The following is a 17,132-nucleotide window of genomic DNA, read 5'->3' on the forward strand; positions in this document are numbered from 1 at the left end:
CCACTCACATGCCCCCCAACTGGGGACCCGGCCTGCAACCCATGCATGTGCTCTGACTGGGAATCAAACCTGTGACCTTTCAGTTCCCAGGTCAGCATTCAATCCACTGAGCCACACCAGCCAGGGCTCTCCATCTAATCTTTTACTTTAAAAAATTCTATTATCCAGAGACAATAACAAAACAGCTCCTCCACATCCTTCCAGCAGCTGTGACCAATCCAATGTACATTGGGCTCCTGAAAGGATTTCCGTCTCATGCTAGGTCAAGACCCCATACATCAGACTTTAACTAGAGAGACTTACAGCATTTTCTCAAAGACCTGTCTTGCCTATTCCCACCCCATTACCATCAGCCCTCCTTGTTCAACTATTCTTCCGTCACCTTCACTCCAGTTTGATAATGTTCGAATTGCGAAGCCAATGTCGGTGGGGACTCCCTCATTGTCCACCCAACGCAGACGGTGGCTCCCCTCCCGCCCCCCAACCCTCCCGCCCTACAACTTTAAGCAGGCTTAGTTTCCTTTCATCCTGACACCACACTGGCCATGAGGTCAGAGGCAGCATTTCCATTGTAACGCGACTGCTGGGAACGCTGACAACATCTCCCCACCCCCACTCCTCCCGGCTCCCGCCCCCTTCACAATGTCATCAGCACAGCCAACCCGTGAGCCCCTCCCTACTTTGGGTCCCTCGGTCTCTCCCAGAGACCGCGCCAGTCCAGCAAGCCCCAGAAAAGTCGGGAGAGTTCTGAGAGGGGCGGTACTCAGTACGCTGATTGGTCCGGGAAAGCCTGGGGGCGGGAAGCCCGGAGAAAGCCCTGGAATATTCCAAACCTGCCGCGGGACAGAGATCGGGGATTGGGCGAGCGGGAGAAAAGGCGGGGGCTAGGAAGAATTATAAATACAGAGCCACCGCCCGCCGGTTGCGAGCCCGCCGAAACCAGCTGGTTCTTGTAGGCTTTCTGTGTTGTGGCGGTGAACGCAGACCCGCTGCCTCCTAGGACGAACTTCTGTGGGCTCCGGCGTTCAGTTTTCCGCTTCGGAAAGGACAGAGCTTGGGCCGAGCTTCTGTGGTCGCGGACCCGGACCACCGTTTGCAGGAAAAGTCCGAACCTCAGCGCAGGACGAGAGAGCAGGGCGCCGGCATGGCTAAAACTACGGCCATCGGTATCGACCTGGGCACCACCTACTCGTGTGTGGGGGTGTTCCAGCACGGCAAGGTGGAGATCATTGCCAACGACCAGGGCAACCGCACCACCCCCAGCTACGTGGCCTTCACCGACACGGAGAGGCTCATCGGGGATGCGGCCAAGAACCAGGTGGCGCTGAACCCGCAGAACACCGTGTTTGACGCCAAGCGGCTGATCGGCCGAAAGTTCGGCGACCCGGTGGTGCAGTCGGACATGAAGCACTGGCCTTTCCAGGTGATCAACGACGGGGACAAGCCCAAGGTGCAGGTGAGCTACAAGGGGGAGACCAAGGCGTTCTACCCCGAGGAGGTCTCCTCTATGGTCCTGACCAAGATGAAGGAGATCGCTGAGGCGTACCTGGGCTACCCGGTGACCAACGCGGTGATCACGGTGCCGGCGTACTTCAACGACTCGCAGCGCCAGGCCACTAAGGACGCGGGGGTGATCGCGGGTCTGAACGTCCTGAGGATCATCAATGAGCCCACCGCTGCCGCCATTGCCTACGGCCTGGACAGGACGGGCAAGGGGGAGCGCAACGTGCTCATCTTTGACCTAGGTGGAGGCACCTTCGATGTGTCCATCCTGACCATCGACGATGGCATCTTCGAGGTAAAGGCCACGGCCGGCGACACCCACCTGGGAGGGGAGGACTTTGACAACAGGCTGGTGAACCACTTCGTGGAGGAGTTCAAGCGGAAGCACAAGAAGGACATCAGCCAGAACAAGCGAGCGGTGAGGCGGCTGCGCACCGCCTGTGAGAGGGCCAAGAGGACCCTGTCGTCCAGCACCCAGGCCAGCCTGGAGATCGACTCCCTGTTCGAGGGCATCGACTTCTACACGTCCATCACCAGGGCGCGGTTCGAGGAGCTGTGCTCCGACCTGTTTCGGAGCACCCTGGAGCCAGTGGAGAAAGCTCTGCGCGACGCCAAACTGGACAAGGCCCAGATTCACGACCTGGTCCTGGTGGGCGGCTCCACCCGCATCCCCAAGGTGCAGAAGCTGCTGCAAGACTTCTTCAACGGGCGTGACCTCAACAAGAGCATCAATCCTGATGAGGCGGTGGCCTATGGAGCGGCGGTGCAGGCAGCCATCCTGATGGGGGACAAGTCTGAGAACGTGCAGGACCTGTTGCTGCTGGACGTGGCTCCCCTGTCACTGGGCCTGGAGACAGCTGGGGGCGTGATGACTGCACTGATCAAGCGCAACTCCACCATCCCCACCAAGCAGACGCAGATCTTCACCACCTACTCGGACAACCAGCCAGGGGTGCTGATCCAGGTGTACGAGGGCGAGAGGGCCATGACGCGCGACAACAACTTGTTAGGGCGCTTCGAACTGAGTGGCATCCCACCAGCCCCTCGGGGCGTGCCCCAGATCGAGGTGACCTTCGATATCGACGCCAATGGCATCCTAAACGTCACGGCCACAGACAAGAGCACTGGCAAGGCCAACAAGATCACCATCACCAACGACAAGGGCCGCCTGAGCAAGGAGGAGATCGAGCGCATGGTGCAGGAAGCTGAGAAGTACAAAGCCGAGGATGAGGTCCAGCGCGAGAGGGTGTCTGCCAAGAACGCGCTGGAGTCGTATGCCTTCAACATGAAGAGTGCTGTGGAGGATGAGGGGCTCAAAGGCAAGATCAGCGAGGCCGACAAGAAGAAAGTTCTGGATAAGTGTCAAGAGGTGATTTCCTGGCTGGATGCCAACACCCTGGCCGAGAAGGAGGAGTTTGAGCACAAGAGGAAGGAGCTGGAGCAGGTGTGTAACCCCATCATCAGTGGACTGTACCAGGGGGCGGGTGGCCCCGGGGCTGGTGGCTTTGGGGCTCAGGTCCCTAAGGCAGGCTCTGGTTCTGGCCCCACCATCGAGGAAGTGGATTAGGGCCCTACCTTTTCCCCCATATTTGTCTCTGCAGCAGAGGCGACTCAAGGATCTTGCTGTTGCCCTAAATTTTTGTTAACTATCGATTGTCTTCTATTTCAGTTCAGTCTGAAGTTAGGTGTATGTTTTTATTTGTATGTTTTTATTGCTTGCAATGTAACTAATGTGTTCTCTAGAATTCTTTCCATTTAATGTAACTTGGTACTTTAGAATGTCTGTTTTTCTCCTCAGTGATCAATTCTGCTACCCTTTGTGGGTGGGGGGGGAGGTTGGCCCTTAAAGACAAGTTTGAGTGGGGGCCTGCAAACCATAGGGTCTCAGTGGATTCCCAGTCAGGGCAAATGCCTGGGTTGGGTGCCAGATCCCCATTGGGGGCACGCAAGAGGCATCACACATTGTCTCTCCTTCTCTCCCTTTCTCCTCTCTGTAAAAATAAATCTTTAAAAAAATGTTATTGTGTGACTGTTTTTATTTGTGTTAATAGACTCTTCCGAAATGTCTGAATTCCATACATGGTGAGTGGGGGCAGTACTTCTGATGACTGGTAAATATTGGGAGCCATGGCTATGGGTGTTTTTGTTGAGAATCAGTTCTAGGTGGTGTCACATTTGTGTTAGGAAACATTCTAGGTAACCATTTTGATTGGGGTGGAGCTTGTTTTAGAGAAAAGTAGGGACAGGAGCAGTAATAGGGTTTTGGGGAGGAGAGATAAGTATGGGTTTAAAAGCTGTGTTTAGATAGAACATCTGGTTCCTCATTTGCAGTTATGTTTGCAGAGCTCTTTAGTACCCACTCCTTATCTGTGAGTTTTTCAGTCTGTTGTTGAGGGTATAAAGACATTCAGGATAGACAAAAGAGCAAAAAATGAGCTGCAGATTCACCCTGGCTCTGTAAATCCCACCTGGTGGTGAAATGCAGTTATTTATCCTGTGAGTTTTGGTTGCCTCTTTTTATATTGCCCAAATGGTCTCATTTCCAAAGTTGTAATGTCACTTTAAGCAGAAATATGCTATAGGTAAGTGACACTTTCAGTTATGGTCACCCTAGCTGCAGTTATAAAACTGAGTTTGAAAGATTGAGACACTTATATGGGGGCATGGTAATAAAGAGGGATGGGCTAGACACTGTACCAGGTTCTTTGAGTCAACCCAATAATCTTCAGTAATCCTTATCCCACCATCCTCTACACATCAGGTATTCTAAAGCGTTTTTAAATAGGTGAGCATGTGGAGGTGGCCACTTTAACTAGATCCGGAACAAAATTAGCACAAGTCATGGTTTGAGGCCAGACATGGAGCCCAAGTCTGGTTCTGAGTAATGTTTTTACCCAAGTTTTAACAATCAGTATCCTCTTTCTCCTTTTTAATGGACAGGGTCAAAACAATAAATTGAATGTAGAAAGAAGGAGATAAAAGCTGTATGGTATAGAGCTGGGGGGATAGGGAAAAATAGTCTTCCCTTGCATACAAGCCTTTGCCTAGGGGATTTTTCCAGCTTAGCAATTAAGTGTCCAGAACACTTCCTCTAGCCTGAGAGAATTCCAACCTGTTTCCTGCCAAACAGGAAACAGGTTGGATATTTCCATATTTCCTGGAAATATGAATACCTACGTCAAAATCAAAGAAATGAAAATTCCATGTTGTATCTTTTAATAGATTACTCTCTGAGGAGGGTAAAAGAAAACTTGTTAGGAATGACAATGTATAGGTAAGTCCTCCTACTGCTTGTTCAAGCTGCCCAGGTGTTTCTAACTTGTGACCAAAGTGTACTGGTGATACCACTGATTGTATCTTTAGGAGCAGGAAAGTGTCTGTTTTCAGGGACCCAGCTGGTGGTAAGGAACTCATTGCTATGTGTGAGCCTGAAAGCTGGAAAGGTGTTAAAAGTGTTGACTCACTGGTAGCAGCAGCAGCAATGATAGAGATTAGGGAAATCTCTAGCAACAGTATCTCCAAGGAACAGTGTAATAGAGCCCAGAAGACAATTCCTCAGGCTGGGCCAGTTCAGTTCATGACTCCCTCATTAGGGAAGTGGTTCATTAGGAAGCAGTATCAGAATATGTCATCATATGGAAAAATGCAATAAAAATAAATTTAAAATTACAAAAAGTGTCTGTCCACTTGTACACATAACATGTTGAAACTTAAAGCAAAATTCACTTTGCAATATCAGCCACAGGTGGAGGCCCCTGGGCTGAGAAATGTGTCAAATAAATGAATACCACAGGACTCTTGGAAGACATTTTTTTTGTTTTTGGGAGCTATTTTTTTGATGGAAGGTTGAAACTGGGGGAAGGTCAGGGCAGATGGAAGGATAATTGGGTAAGAAAGTAAAGGGATATTTCCCTTTTGGGCCTTCTTCCAAATTTTACTCTTTGCTCACTGTGTCTAAATTATGTGACTCAAAAAGGAGACTGATTTTGTATGGTTCAGAACTCCCAAATCACCATTCTATGTGACTTTTGCTCAAAAGATGAAAAAGATGCCAACATGCATCACCAAAAACGACTCACATTTATAAATGAGGAGTCCAGGTAGGTGGGATTTGGGATGATATACAAGGTGATAGATTAAGGACCAAGAGCAAATCGTTAGGGGATATTTGAGAGAATATATTTGAGAGTGTATTCTAGTGAAGGGAGAACATGGCCTGTCTGTTGCCACCTACTTCAATTGGTTTGCTTCCAACGCTTCCTTACATATGGTGCTGTTCAGAGCATACTGAACACCTCTACTGGTTTTGCTCAACTCCCAGGCCAGGCACTACTCATAAAAGGAAGAAGAGTGAGAACCGCAGAACAGTTGTTTACTGGTATAGAATTTCAGTTTGCAAGATAAAAAAAGGTCTTGGAGATTGGTTATACAACAATGTGAATATACTTTACAGAAGTATACGCGTAAAAAAGGTTAGAGTGGTTTATAGACATCGATGTATTTTAAATTTATACAGTTTATTGTAGTCAGTTATATCAATACAGATAAAGACGTGAAGCTTACTCTGCCTGACAGATCTGCGGGATCCAATGGGGTTGTGAATTCAGATTTCTCGGGCTCTACGGAGCGGGTTGACAGCTCCTGGAAATGACCCTGGCCCCAAGCTGGCCCGGCAAGGACAACGTTGGAGTCTGTCATTAACAGGCCCGGGCCACTCAGAACTGCGCTCTGCTGCGCGCGCAAGTGGCGGGCGTTGGGACTTTCAGCCAGCTGGCCAGTCATATCACCTGTTTTTCAAAATTCACAAAATATCTCCGTATATTTGACCAGAAGAGTGTGAAACAGTCACTGATGGCCTCTCTTTCACTTTGTTTTACTCTTATTTGGATGAACAATGAGCAAATGTTGCAGGTCCAACCAGGCATCTAAGAAGACAGCCAAGGCCGTCAGGCCCCTACCTCACCCGCCATAAATAGCCGGGCCCGGAGACAACGTCCTCTTTGTGCGAATTGCTCCCTAGTGAGAGGTCTTCTTGTAGTGTGCTTGGTGGCTCCTGCGCTACCAGCTTAAGGAGAAAATGGTGGCGGTCTCTAGCGCCACGGCCATCCTTGCACAGTTGTCTGCCGGCAAGTACCCTGGGGACCTGCTGGGTGAGGGGACCGCAGTCTCGGGCTGAGCAGGATGAATTACCATAACAGACTAGAGTTTCTGATGTCCGTGTGACGCCATTGCTTGGAACTGATGCAGCCCGGACCATGGGGGGACTCGGCTAGAGTCGCCCGAGCTTTTGCTGACTCATTGGTTCCTTTACAGGCCCTGATTCTCGCGGGCGTGTCTACAGCGCAACAAGGGTGAGTGGATTGTGCGAGATGGAGTGGCTGCGGTTGCCCTGGGGTAGGATGGGGGTGATGATGACTCCCGGTGACTCTGAGTGTCTCGCTGACGCCATAACCGCAGCGCGCTGACCACCTCCCTCCCTGAACTGGGATCCCTGGTATCTGGCACAGGGAGAAGTTGATGGCCAGGACCCCTTATTAACCACTTAACTCCTGTGTTTTATTTCTCCACTAGGGCTTTAAGACATAGACCTGTTGTCCTTGAATAAAGGTGAGTGTTAGGTGTGAGCATGCTCTAAGTACCTTTTCAGAGACCGTCTTGCTCCCAGGCTCTTTCATGGAGGACTGTGGAGCTTGTCTGCCTTTTATTTGTTATTTATTTATTTTAAAAGTATTTATTTTTATCATTGACACTCTCACAGATATACCACACCCCCCTTTGCCCACGTCCACCCAGCCCCTGTACCTCCTTCCCTTTGGCCATCACCACACTGTTGAGTGCCTCCTTTCTAAGGACACATGCAAAAATGTAAACCTTTCACTTGGTGGTTTTCCAAGGGCCACTTTTTGCATTATATTTCTTGTAATGATTACTTTTAGAAAAATCTTTTATAATGCCCTATATTATTGTCTAAGTCTGGTTCGACCTGCTTTCCCCACCTCTTTTCCTACATGGTGAGCTGGGAACTATTCTATGCAGTTCTAACTTTATTTCCTACTTCTCCCAAACTACCTATGCCTAAGTCTTCCAGTGTTCTAGAACTTTTCCCAGAATAGCGTCCCTTGATCCAGGTCTCCCTGATTTGGGAATGATGATTTCTCAGACTAGAGTCACTGACACTGGTCTTGATGTCAAAAATTAAGTTCTGACTCATTTGGGGAACTGGAAATTTGAGTCTCTGAGAAGGGCCAATGGGTGGGCAGTAACTCTTATTTGTCCTTTTTCATTTGTTGTCCTGTTTCCCTGTTTCTAGCATGAGCTCTGGAAGCCCAGGGGCAGTGCCCCTTCCCAGATTCACCACTAAACTGGTGACTGAAAGCCTAAGGTTACTACTGTTGGAAAAGTACTGTTGTGATGTCTGGGATGCCTAGGGAATGGTTCCTGCCACTTAGGGCTGTGTTTGACAAGAGCAACGGTCCTTCTCTTGGGCTACTCTGGTGAGTCTGCAAGTTTTTCTTCCTGCCTCAGAGTGGTAATGATGACCTGGTTGGACTACAGTCTCCGAACATTTCTCTCGGGATCTTAGAAACAACCTGATGAACTCATCACTTTAAAAAAAAGAGAGAGAGAGAAAGAAAAGATTGACTTATTTTTAGAGAGAGGGGAAGGAAAGGGAAAAGGCAGCCAGGCACCAGGGCTGCAGGTAGGGCCACTTTTTTTTTTTTTTCCCTTTCCCTTTTTAAAATGTTATTTTAGAGATAGGGCAGGGGAGGGAGGAAGAGGATGAGAAATATTGGTGTGTGAGAAACAGTTTGATCAGTTGCCTCTCACACGCCCCCAAAACCAGAGAGAGCTAGCAATCCTGACTGGGAATAAAACCAGCAACCTTTCCATTCATAGGCCAGCGCTCTTATGACTCTTAAGCCTCCCTTTTTTGCCATTTGGCAACTCCTCTGCCAGCCTAGCTTTCTGTTTTAATGATAGTTACCTGTATAGTTCTGATACATGTTCCTTTTATGAAATTTCAGGATTTTGCTGACAAAAAGTACGTCTTCTGTCTGGTTTTGGGCAGATCCTAGGAACTTCCTGCATTAGCCAGTGTGAGCAGCTGTCAACTTACTGGAGAAAAAAACTGCCTTGAAATTTGGGGGAGCTTAAATATCATTTATCTTTCATTTGTCTGAAATAAGTACTTGGTTTTATTAAAAGGATTCCAATAAAATATATTAAAGAAAATAAAGTAGATTCTTTGGTCTCAGTGAAAACAAGATGGTTCAAAAAGATTAAGGAAAGTGAACAGCAGCAGCCACCAGTGAAGGAGCATTACAGCTGACATCTAGCTGTACCTCTTATGGGCATGTATAAAAAACTGAAATTAGATTGTGTCACATTGACATTGTTAAGGATTTCTAGCCTGTGTATCAAAAGAATTCTGATATACTAGATGCTATTAATAAGGATTTGGGATTTTTATGATGAACAGTTACTGACATATAGTCACTTCTGGTGAATTGGTGAAAATATAAGTTGTGTAGATGTGTTTTAAAAGAACATACTGGTGGTTGACAGGATGGGGAGTTTAATGGGTTGTAGTTTTACAAGATGAAAATTACAGAGATATGTGGTGGTGATTATTTTATCACCAGCTTGCTTGTGTACCCATTGACTAATCTTTTAAAAATTGCATTTCTGCATTTTTTTTTTTAAATTTTATTTTCAGAGAAGGGAAGGGAGGGAGAAAAGAAAAATACCAGTGTGTGGTTGTCTCTTGTGTGCCCCCTGCTGGGGACCTGTCCCACAACCCAGGCATGTGCCCTAACTAGGAATTGAACCCATTATGCTTTGTTTTGCAGGCTAGCACTCAGTCTGGAAGGATCAGGCCAGTTTTCCAACCCACTGGACTGTGTTATCCCAACTCAGTTGATAGCCCGCAGCTTAATGGAAACGCTCCCACCTCCCACAATAGACATCTGATGTCAGCCATATTGGCCAGTGGTCAGACTGACCTTGCTGTACCTGGGAACAGCTCTGCCCTTTACCTAACCTATTGTCCTGGCTCATATCCTGAAATCCTGAGACACCAGCCTAGAAGAACAAGAGACTAATCCCTCCACTATTGCTCTCAAACCCTTTATTTTAAAAAACCCGTTCTTGCCATTGGGGGTTGGGGCTACAGTATCAAAGGCACTGGGATCATCATCATCTGGTTCTAACAATCCGCTGAGCCGCACCCACTAGCGCATTTCTTTTCCTACTGAACATTTCTAGCTTGGTTCCCACCACTTAAACTGATCAAAGATTTTCGTTTTCTTTTTAAAGATGGTAGATGGGAGGGAGAGAGAGCGAGAGAGAAAGGTCAGTGAGGGACCTGGACTGCAACCCAAGCGTGTGCTGTGAGCTGGGATCAAGCCAGCAACCTTTTTGTCTGGGATGACATCCAACCCACTGACACTACAGTGAGGGCATCCTTTATTTTTCTTTCTTTTTTAAAAATTTATTTTTAGACAGAGGGGAAGGGAGGGAAAACAAGGGAAACGTCAATGTGTGGTCACTTCTCATGTGCCCCCGCTGGAGATGTGGCCTGTGACCCTTGGGTTCAAAGGCCCATGCTCAGTCCACTGAGCTACACCACACCAGCCAGGAGGTCTGTGCTTTTTACATACCTCAATTGAATCCCTCAAAATCAACTTTGCCCACTTTATTGCCAAGGAAAGGAAAGCTGAGGGGTGTTTGATGATTTGCTTAAGCAGGGGTGTCACTCTTTTCACCGGGGGTCACATCAGCCTCACGGTTACCTTCAAAGGACTGAATGTAATTTCAGGGCTGTATAAATGTAACTACTTAACTAGGGGCAAGGAGCTTGACGCTGCCACTGGGTAGAAAAGCAAGGTGCTGGGCTGGATAAAACAAGGTGGAGGGCCGGATTTGGCCAACTGGCCTTGTGTTTGCTGCCTGTGGCTTTAGGCATGCTCCGTGTCCTCCCCCAGGTACGTTACCTTTACCTTCCTCCCCTAAGCTTCACCCTTTTGTCACTAATATGTGTTTCCTGCACCCATTTTTTGTGCATCTCACTTCTGCCTCTGACTTTCTAAATAAACTTTGTCTTGTTAAAAAAAAAATTGTGCCCTGGCTGGCGTAGCTCAGTGGATTGAGCGTGGGCTGCGAACCAGTGTCGCAGGTTTGACTCCCAATCAGGGCACATGCCTGGGTTGCAGGCCACAGCCCCCAGCAACGGCACATTGATGTTTCTCTCTTTCTCTCTTCCTCCCTTCCCTGTCTAAAAATAAGTAAAATCTTTAAAAAAGAAAAAAAATTGCTTAAGTCCAGAGATGGGACGTATCAGGACTCACATTCCATTGTCTCCAATGAACCGGTCCATCACTCCGCTTTAGAACATCGATAATTGAAGCAAATCTGCCTTTGACATTTCCATTTTTCCCCTTCTGGATCAGAGGAAACCATTCGATTGAATTGTGGCTTTATCATTCCATGTTCTTTATGCTTTTATTCTGCATTCTCATTACAGTGTTTGGTTTTGTTATCTTCTGGAATTTCATAAATATGGATTAATTTTACACAGTTCTGCTTTTTTCAGAAGTGCATTTTTCTGAGGTGACTATCCCATAATAAATATAGGGGACTGGTTAAGATTCGGGAGCCAAACTGAACACTTCGTGCCTAAATTAACTTAGGTACACTCACAATGTCTTCATTTGTAAATGGATAAAAGGGTGCTCACCCTTACAGAATTGTTAGAGATAGGTACATGCCCTGGAAACAGTGCCTCGCACGTAGCAAACCCTATTAGGTATTAGCTATAATTGTATTCCAGTAGCTTAGTCATTAACTTACACTTAGTCACTACCTCAGGCACCCTTAACTCCTGGCATCCCTTTTAGATGGTCAACTTAGTCTTCTCCATAGGGTCTCTTGTATTGTTGCCTTTATCTGTGTGGTCCTTCCCTGGGTGTTGGGACCCTCAGTCCTCTGCCAACCCCAGGTTTGGAGTATGAGATGGAGCTACAGCCATGGTGAAGGTTGCCGTGTGAACTTTATTCCAGGCTTGGAAATGACTGGTCTGCATCCTAGAGCCCCACAGCATGCCCTCAGGGTTGATCTGATAAAACCTCCACCCCAAGACATGATCTTCCTTGCCCCAGGAGAGGAGCAACTTCAGAAGTAACCAGCCTTCCCTCCCATCCCACTTGGCAGGTCTCCCCATAGCTCTCTGCAGTTACTCTGAGCAGAGACTGGCCTGCTAGCTTAGCCACGCAATGAAGTTTGCAGGCGTTGTCCTGGAAATACTCAACTGACCAGTGCCAACCCCACTGGACAACACCTCCACCCTGCCATTTACTCAGGCAAGAACACTTGGAGTCTGTTTGACTCCTGTTCTCAAGTACTATATCCAATTTGTTAGCAAATCGTGCTGACACTACCTTAAAAACAAAATCTGAGTGCAGTTCACACCGCCCAATGCTACTCCACTCTGGTGGAAGCCACGACTGTCTTACCTACATGACTGCAGCGTCCTTCAAATTGGTCTGGTTTCCGCCCTGGACCCATTGTGTTCTATCCACACAACAGTCAGGATTTCTTCCAAATCATGACTTGGGTCTTGTTTCTCCCCTGTGTAAAGTCCTAGTGAAAGTCTTTACAAGGGCCTCCCAGCCTAGCTCTGTTCTCTCCCTTCTGCTCCAGCTACAAGGTATAAAGCCAGGAGCTGGTGGCTGCTCTCCTGTCAGTGTTCAGGGAGTAGTTTTCCCACCAGCTGGGGTCAGCCTTAGTCTGTGGGGTAGATGCAAACTTGTGCCGACAGAGTTTGTGGGTATAATTTAGGTTGAGGAAGTCCCAGAGTCTAGAAATAAACTTACAAACTTTTTGGACATTGCTTGGAATGTGACTTTATACAATCCCTTTGGGGAACACTTTGGCAATATCTTACATAAGAGGCATATTTTTTAAAATCCAGGATTTCCATTCTGGTAACACACCATAAGCAAACTCACATGCTTATACAGGATGAATGTACACAACAGTCCTTAGCAGTATTATTTGTATCTGAAGAGAAAGAAACCACCCAAATGTTCTCCAACAGGAAAAATGGATAAATTGAATATTTATTAAACATAATACTGCAGAACAATGACGCGTTCTATGCAGCAGTGGTAGAGTAACATACCAGCATGGGTTAACCTCACAATGAAAAAAAAAAAAGGCAACCCACAGAAGAATAGGTATGTAGTCTGTAATATTTAAAAACATTGGCAGGCCCTGGCTGAGTGGCTCAATTGGTTGGAGTGTTGTCCTGTACACCAAAAGGTAGCAGGTTTGATCCCCAGTTGGAATGTGTATGGGAGGCATCCGATTGATGTTTCTTCCACATCTGTGTTTCTCCCATCCTCTCTCAAATATATCCTTGGGTGAAGATTAAAATAAAAAACATTTGCAGCTGAACAGTATGTTGTTTAAAGTACAGTAAAAGAAAGAAATGTGTGGGATTGCTAACTGCTAAATTCAGTATAGTAGTCACCTGGGCTGTGACGGGTGGGGAGAGAGGATGATCAGTCAAGGATGTATACGTGGGAGCTCATGATACGATTTTTAAAAAATATGTTTGTGTATATGAACTATTTAAGTTAAAAACATGTTTGGGGGCCTCTGAATCTTGAAGGGCTGAGCAAAAACAAGCTAAGCCACCACACAGGGACACTGCTAGACTCCAGAGTTGGCACTCCCGCTGTGCAGGAACAGAGTATCATAAAAAAGAGCAGGCAGATTTGAAAAAGAAGCAAGTAGAAATTCAAGAATTGAAATAATTAGATAAGCACAACAAACATCTTAAATAACAGACCAGCTGAATACAGGATTAGTGTGAATTGGAAGAAGAAATCGTCCACAATGTGGAGTAGAGAAAACATGAATAATATGAAGAGGCAGTTAACATGGAGGATGGGATGAGATGCTCCGACCTTCAGCATTTTTTTGTGTAGAGCTGCCCTCACTGCCTGCTTTGTTACACTGCACCATCTTTAGCTCTGCCTGTGGCATATGGGGCATCTGGCTTCCAGCACCTCGGGGTCAACTGTTAATTAAGTAAATATAGAAACTATTGTCATACTTCCTTGTTCATTAACATACTGCATAATGATTATATTTTGATTGTTGTGTTATTTCCCAAAGAATGAGGAAACATTATTCTAAGTGTTAAAGTACAGTTAGGTGAGCCTCAGTTGGAAATGAGTCACATTCTAGGCTGGCTGTTGCCTGTCATAATACCATCAAATAGCAGAAAGAATACTAAAAAAGAATACTCATATACCCATCACCTAAATCTAACAATTGTCAACAATTTTCCATATTAGAAAATACAGCAAAAATATTGTGTGTGAGTATATATGTCATGTGTATATATATTATATATTATATATCATTGACCCTTGAACAACAGAAATGACAAGGGTCTGAATGGATACCTTGGGAGGATCACTTTTTAGCCTGCCACATGCTATGTATCGCACAGTGCCTTGTACCAAGATCATTTATTCTTTTTTTAAAAAATGGATTTGATGTTTCAGAACTCTGGTAGAATGGAAGGAAAAGCCTCCATTCTAGGAAACAGCCCTTTGGGGAGAATTTTGGCTGATTGGCCGACCTATGCTTATAAACACTAAAAAGAAAATGGTTTTTTATTGCAATACTGTTTGGTTTATGTGTAATCTGGACTCAGGAGAGTGCTGGTCACAGAATGGGTCTTTCAATTAGTATATTATACTGCAGTTGGAGTTATTTTGTCAAAGACCAAGGAAGCTGGATGAAATGCCTTACATAGAAGCTTTCATGAGTTTACATAATAAAGATGTAGGATTAAAAGGAAATAAATTAGTGGTGCAGAGGAAAGGGACCAGGAGGACATAGATATTAAGGCTGCTGTGAGCATGGACAGGGTTCCCACAGCTCTTTTAGCCCTGGGGGGTCACCCTCCTTACTCAACTGAGGGAGGTGGAGGCAGTGAGCCTGGACTGCTCTCTGTCCAAAACCTAACTTGGTAGAGGAGAAACCCCTACCAGAGCAGGGCAATACCCTTTGTGGAGACTTCCAGTGGGAGTAGGGCCAGAAGGCCAGCCACTGGATATTATTGGGCACATACTCCGTTTTCTACATCAGATCTATTAAACTGGAAAAACTAAAATCCTTCTTACAGAGATGATCCTATTAAAGTGACTGACACAGTTATGTCAGTTTTTGCTACACACCATCCCAACTGGGCAGACATACAAGCCTTACTAAATATCTTGTTTATGTGGGATGAGCAGAGGCTGGTGTTGGATAAGGCAAATGAAGAGGCTCTGAGACTTCACCAAGAAAGTCCAGGTGGGACTTCTGACCCCACTAAGGCAACACCTTTAAACAAGCCCAACTAGGACCCCAGTGAGAATGCTCTAAAGAGCACTGTGAGTAGTGCATCCTTGAGGGACTGAAGAAAGGAGTCTGTACACAGAAAAGTCTAAATATGGTGAAGGCAGTACAACAACAGCCCACAGAGGACCCCTCTGATTTTCTTGAAAGAATCTACCAGGCCCATGGGAAATATACTGATTGGATCCACAAGCCCCTGAAAATATTAGAATGCTGAATATGACGTTTGTCTCTCAAAGTGTACCCTGACATCAGAAAGAAACTTCAGAAGTTAGAGGGAGGAATAGGCAAGAATCTTTCACAATTAGTAGACATTGCCTTCAAAGTTTATTATAACAGAGAAGAAAAAAAAGGCCCAATCAGCCACTATTTTCTTGGAACAGGCCTCCGGGCAATTCCATTGGTGGGCAAGAGGCACCGACCCCCGTGTGTAATACTTGCCACTGATCAATATGCATATTGCACAGGAAAGGAGGACTGGAAAATTGAGTGCCCCAAGTGAGGGGAAAAGGGCCAGAGTCTGAGAACTTGAAAATTATGCTCGGAAAAGGAATTTGCTCAGATGATGACTGATGGGGCCCAGAGGTTCTCTCATTACAACAGCCTATTAAACTCACCCCCCAGGAACCTCCAGTGAAGCTAACCATGGGGGGGACAAACTGTAGCTTTTTTTATTGATACCAGAGTGACATACTGCATGGTCAGTAGACCTCTGAGTCCCCACAGCAGGCTATAACTGTAACTGGAATTTCTGGAAGCCCTATAAACCAATGTTTCTTGAAATCATTAGAATGTGCCATAAGAGCCCTGGCTGATGTGGCTCAGTGGATTGAGTGCTGCCCTGAGAACCAAAGGGTCACCAGTTTGATTCCCAGTCAGGGCACATACCCAGGTTGAGGGTCAGGTCTCCAATAGGGGGTGCTCAAGAGGCAACCATGCTTTGATGTTTCTCTCCCTCTCCCTTCCCCCCTCTCTAAAAATAAATAAATAAAATCTTTTTAAAAAATATGCCATGGGAGATATGCTTTTAACTCATAAATTCTTTTAAAGCTTTTATTTCTTTGGAGATCACATGGAGGGTTAGCAACAGGGGAGTGGTAAGAGGAGAGAGGGGGAAAAGTTACGGAGAATAAGTAGCATAGATGGTAGGTAGAAAATAGACAGGGGGAGGACAAGAATAGTATGGGAAATGTAGAAGCTAAAGAACTTATGACACATGGACATGAGCTAAAGGCAGGAAATGTGGGTGGGAGAGGGTGTGCAGGGTGGAGGGGAGTGAAGGGGGGAAAATGGGACAACTGTAATAGCATAATCAATAAAATACATTAAACAAGATTTTATTTCTTTATTTTTAGAGAGAGGAAAGGAGGGAGAAAGAGAGGGAAACATCATAGTGTGGTTGTTTCTTGAATGTCCCCTACTGGGTACCTGGTCCACAACCCAGGCAAGTGCCCTAGAGTGGGAATTGAGCCAGTGGCCTTTTGGTTCACAGGCTGGAGCTCAATCCACTGAGCCACACCAGCCAGGGCTAACTCATAAACTCTTATATATTCCTTAGTGTCCAATTCTTCTGGGAAGGGACTTGCTGTGAAAACTCTGAGCCTAGATCACTTTTTCTGCAGAGGAGCAGCAGCTCCACCTACAGGTCCCTCTGGAGCATGCATGGCAATTCTTGATGAAATTGTGCGGGGAGAAGAAGCAGATCCCTGGTGACAAGAAACCAAGAATCAGATAAATCTCATTGTGTGGGCTGCTGGAAGGCCAGGGAGGGCTGAGCTTACATCCCCTGTTAAAGATGACCTCAAACCAGGGGCAGGAACTCCCAATAAGAGCCAATATCGCTTGTAGAAAGAGGTCCAAAAAATATGCCCAATAATTCAGGAGTTTCAGGAATGTGGACTTACTCAGCCCTGCTGCTCTCCATACAGTACACCCATATTGCCCAGTAGGAAGCCTCACTCAAATTAGTATCAGTTTGTACAAGATTTAAGAGCCAAATGACATTGTACATGGCATTCACCCTACTGTCCTGAACCTTTATACTGGGGTAAACAGTATACCTGGGGACAGCCTTTGATATTCAGCACTGGACTTAAAAGACACCTTCTTTTGCATTCCATTTGATCAAGACTCTCCACTGTTGTTTCCTTTTGAATGCAAGGACCCAGAATTTCGAGTCAAGACTCAGTACTGCTGGAATTTTACCACAAGAG

The 17,132-nt window shown here is 46.2% G+C and overlaps 1 protein-coding gene, 1 long non-coding RNA gene and 2 other non-coding genes across 5 annotated transcripts; all 4 read left to right on the top strand.

Moving 5' to 3' along the window:
• The first annotated feature begins 689 nt into the window (after nt 1-689).
• On the top strand, nt 690-3,468 carry LOC114493937 (heat shock 70 kDa protein 1). Its single transcript, XM_028508752.2, has one exon. It carries the CDS (start codon nt 1,145-1,147, stop codon nt 3,068-3,070), a length of 1,926 nt encoding a protein of 641 aa, XP_028364553.1. The 5' UTR covers nt 690-1,144; the 3' UTR covers nt 3,071-3,468.
• Nucleotides 3,469-6,367: 2,899 nt separating this feature from the next.
• On the top strand, nt 6,368-8,740 carry LOC118500158. 2 transcript variants are annotated; one of them, XR_004902697.1, is made up of 4 exons: nt 6,368-6,854; nt 7,075-7,110; nt 7,814-7,997; nt 8,529-8,740. It is a non-coding gene; the product is annotated as an uncharacterized LOC118500158 (long non-coding RNA). The 2 variants fall into 2 exon arrangements; XR_004902698.1 differs by lacking the exons at nt 6,368-6,854; nt 7,075-7,110 and adding an exon at nt 7,311-7,368.
• Nucleotides 6,908-6,970, top strand: LOC114495838. Its single transcript, XR_003684503.1, has one exon. It is a non-coding gene; the product is annotated as a small nucleolar RNA SNORD48 (small nucleolar RNA).
• LOC114495834 lies at nt 7,645-7,712 on the top strand. The gene has a single exon (XR_003684499.1). It is a non-coding gene; the product is annotated as a small nucleolar RNA SNORD52 (small nucleolar RNA).
• Nucleotides 8,741-17,132: the final 8,392 nt, after the last annotated feature.

Source organism: Phyllostomus discolor, chromosome 4 (assembly GCF_004126475.2).
Source record: "Phyllostomus discolor isolate MPI-MPIP mPhyDis1 chromosome 4, mPhyDis1.pri.v3, whole genome shotgun sequence".
Classification (NCBI taxonomy): domain Eukaryota; kingdom Metazoa; phylum Chordata; class Mammalia; order Chiroptera; family Phyllostomidae; genus Phyllostomus; species Phyllostomus discolor.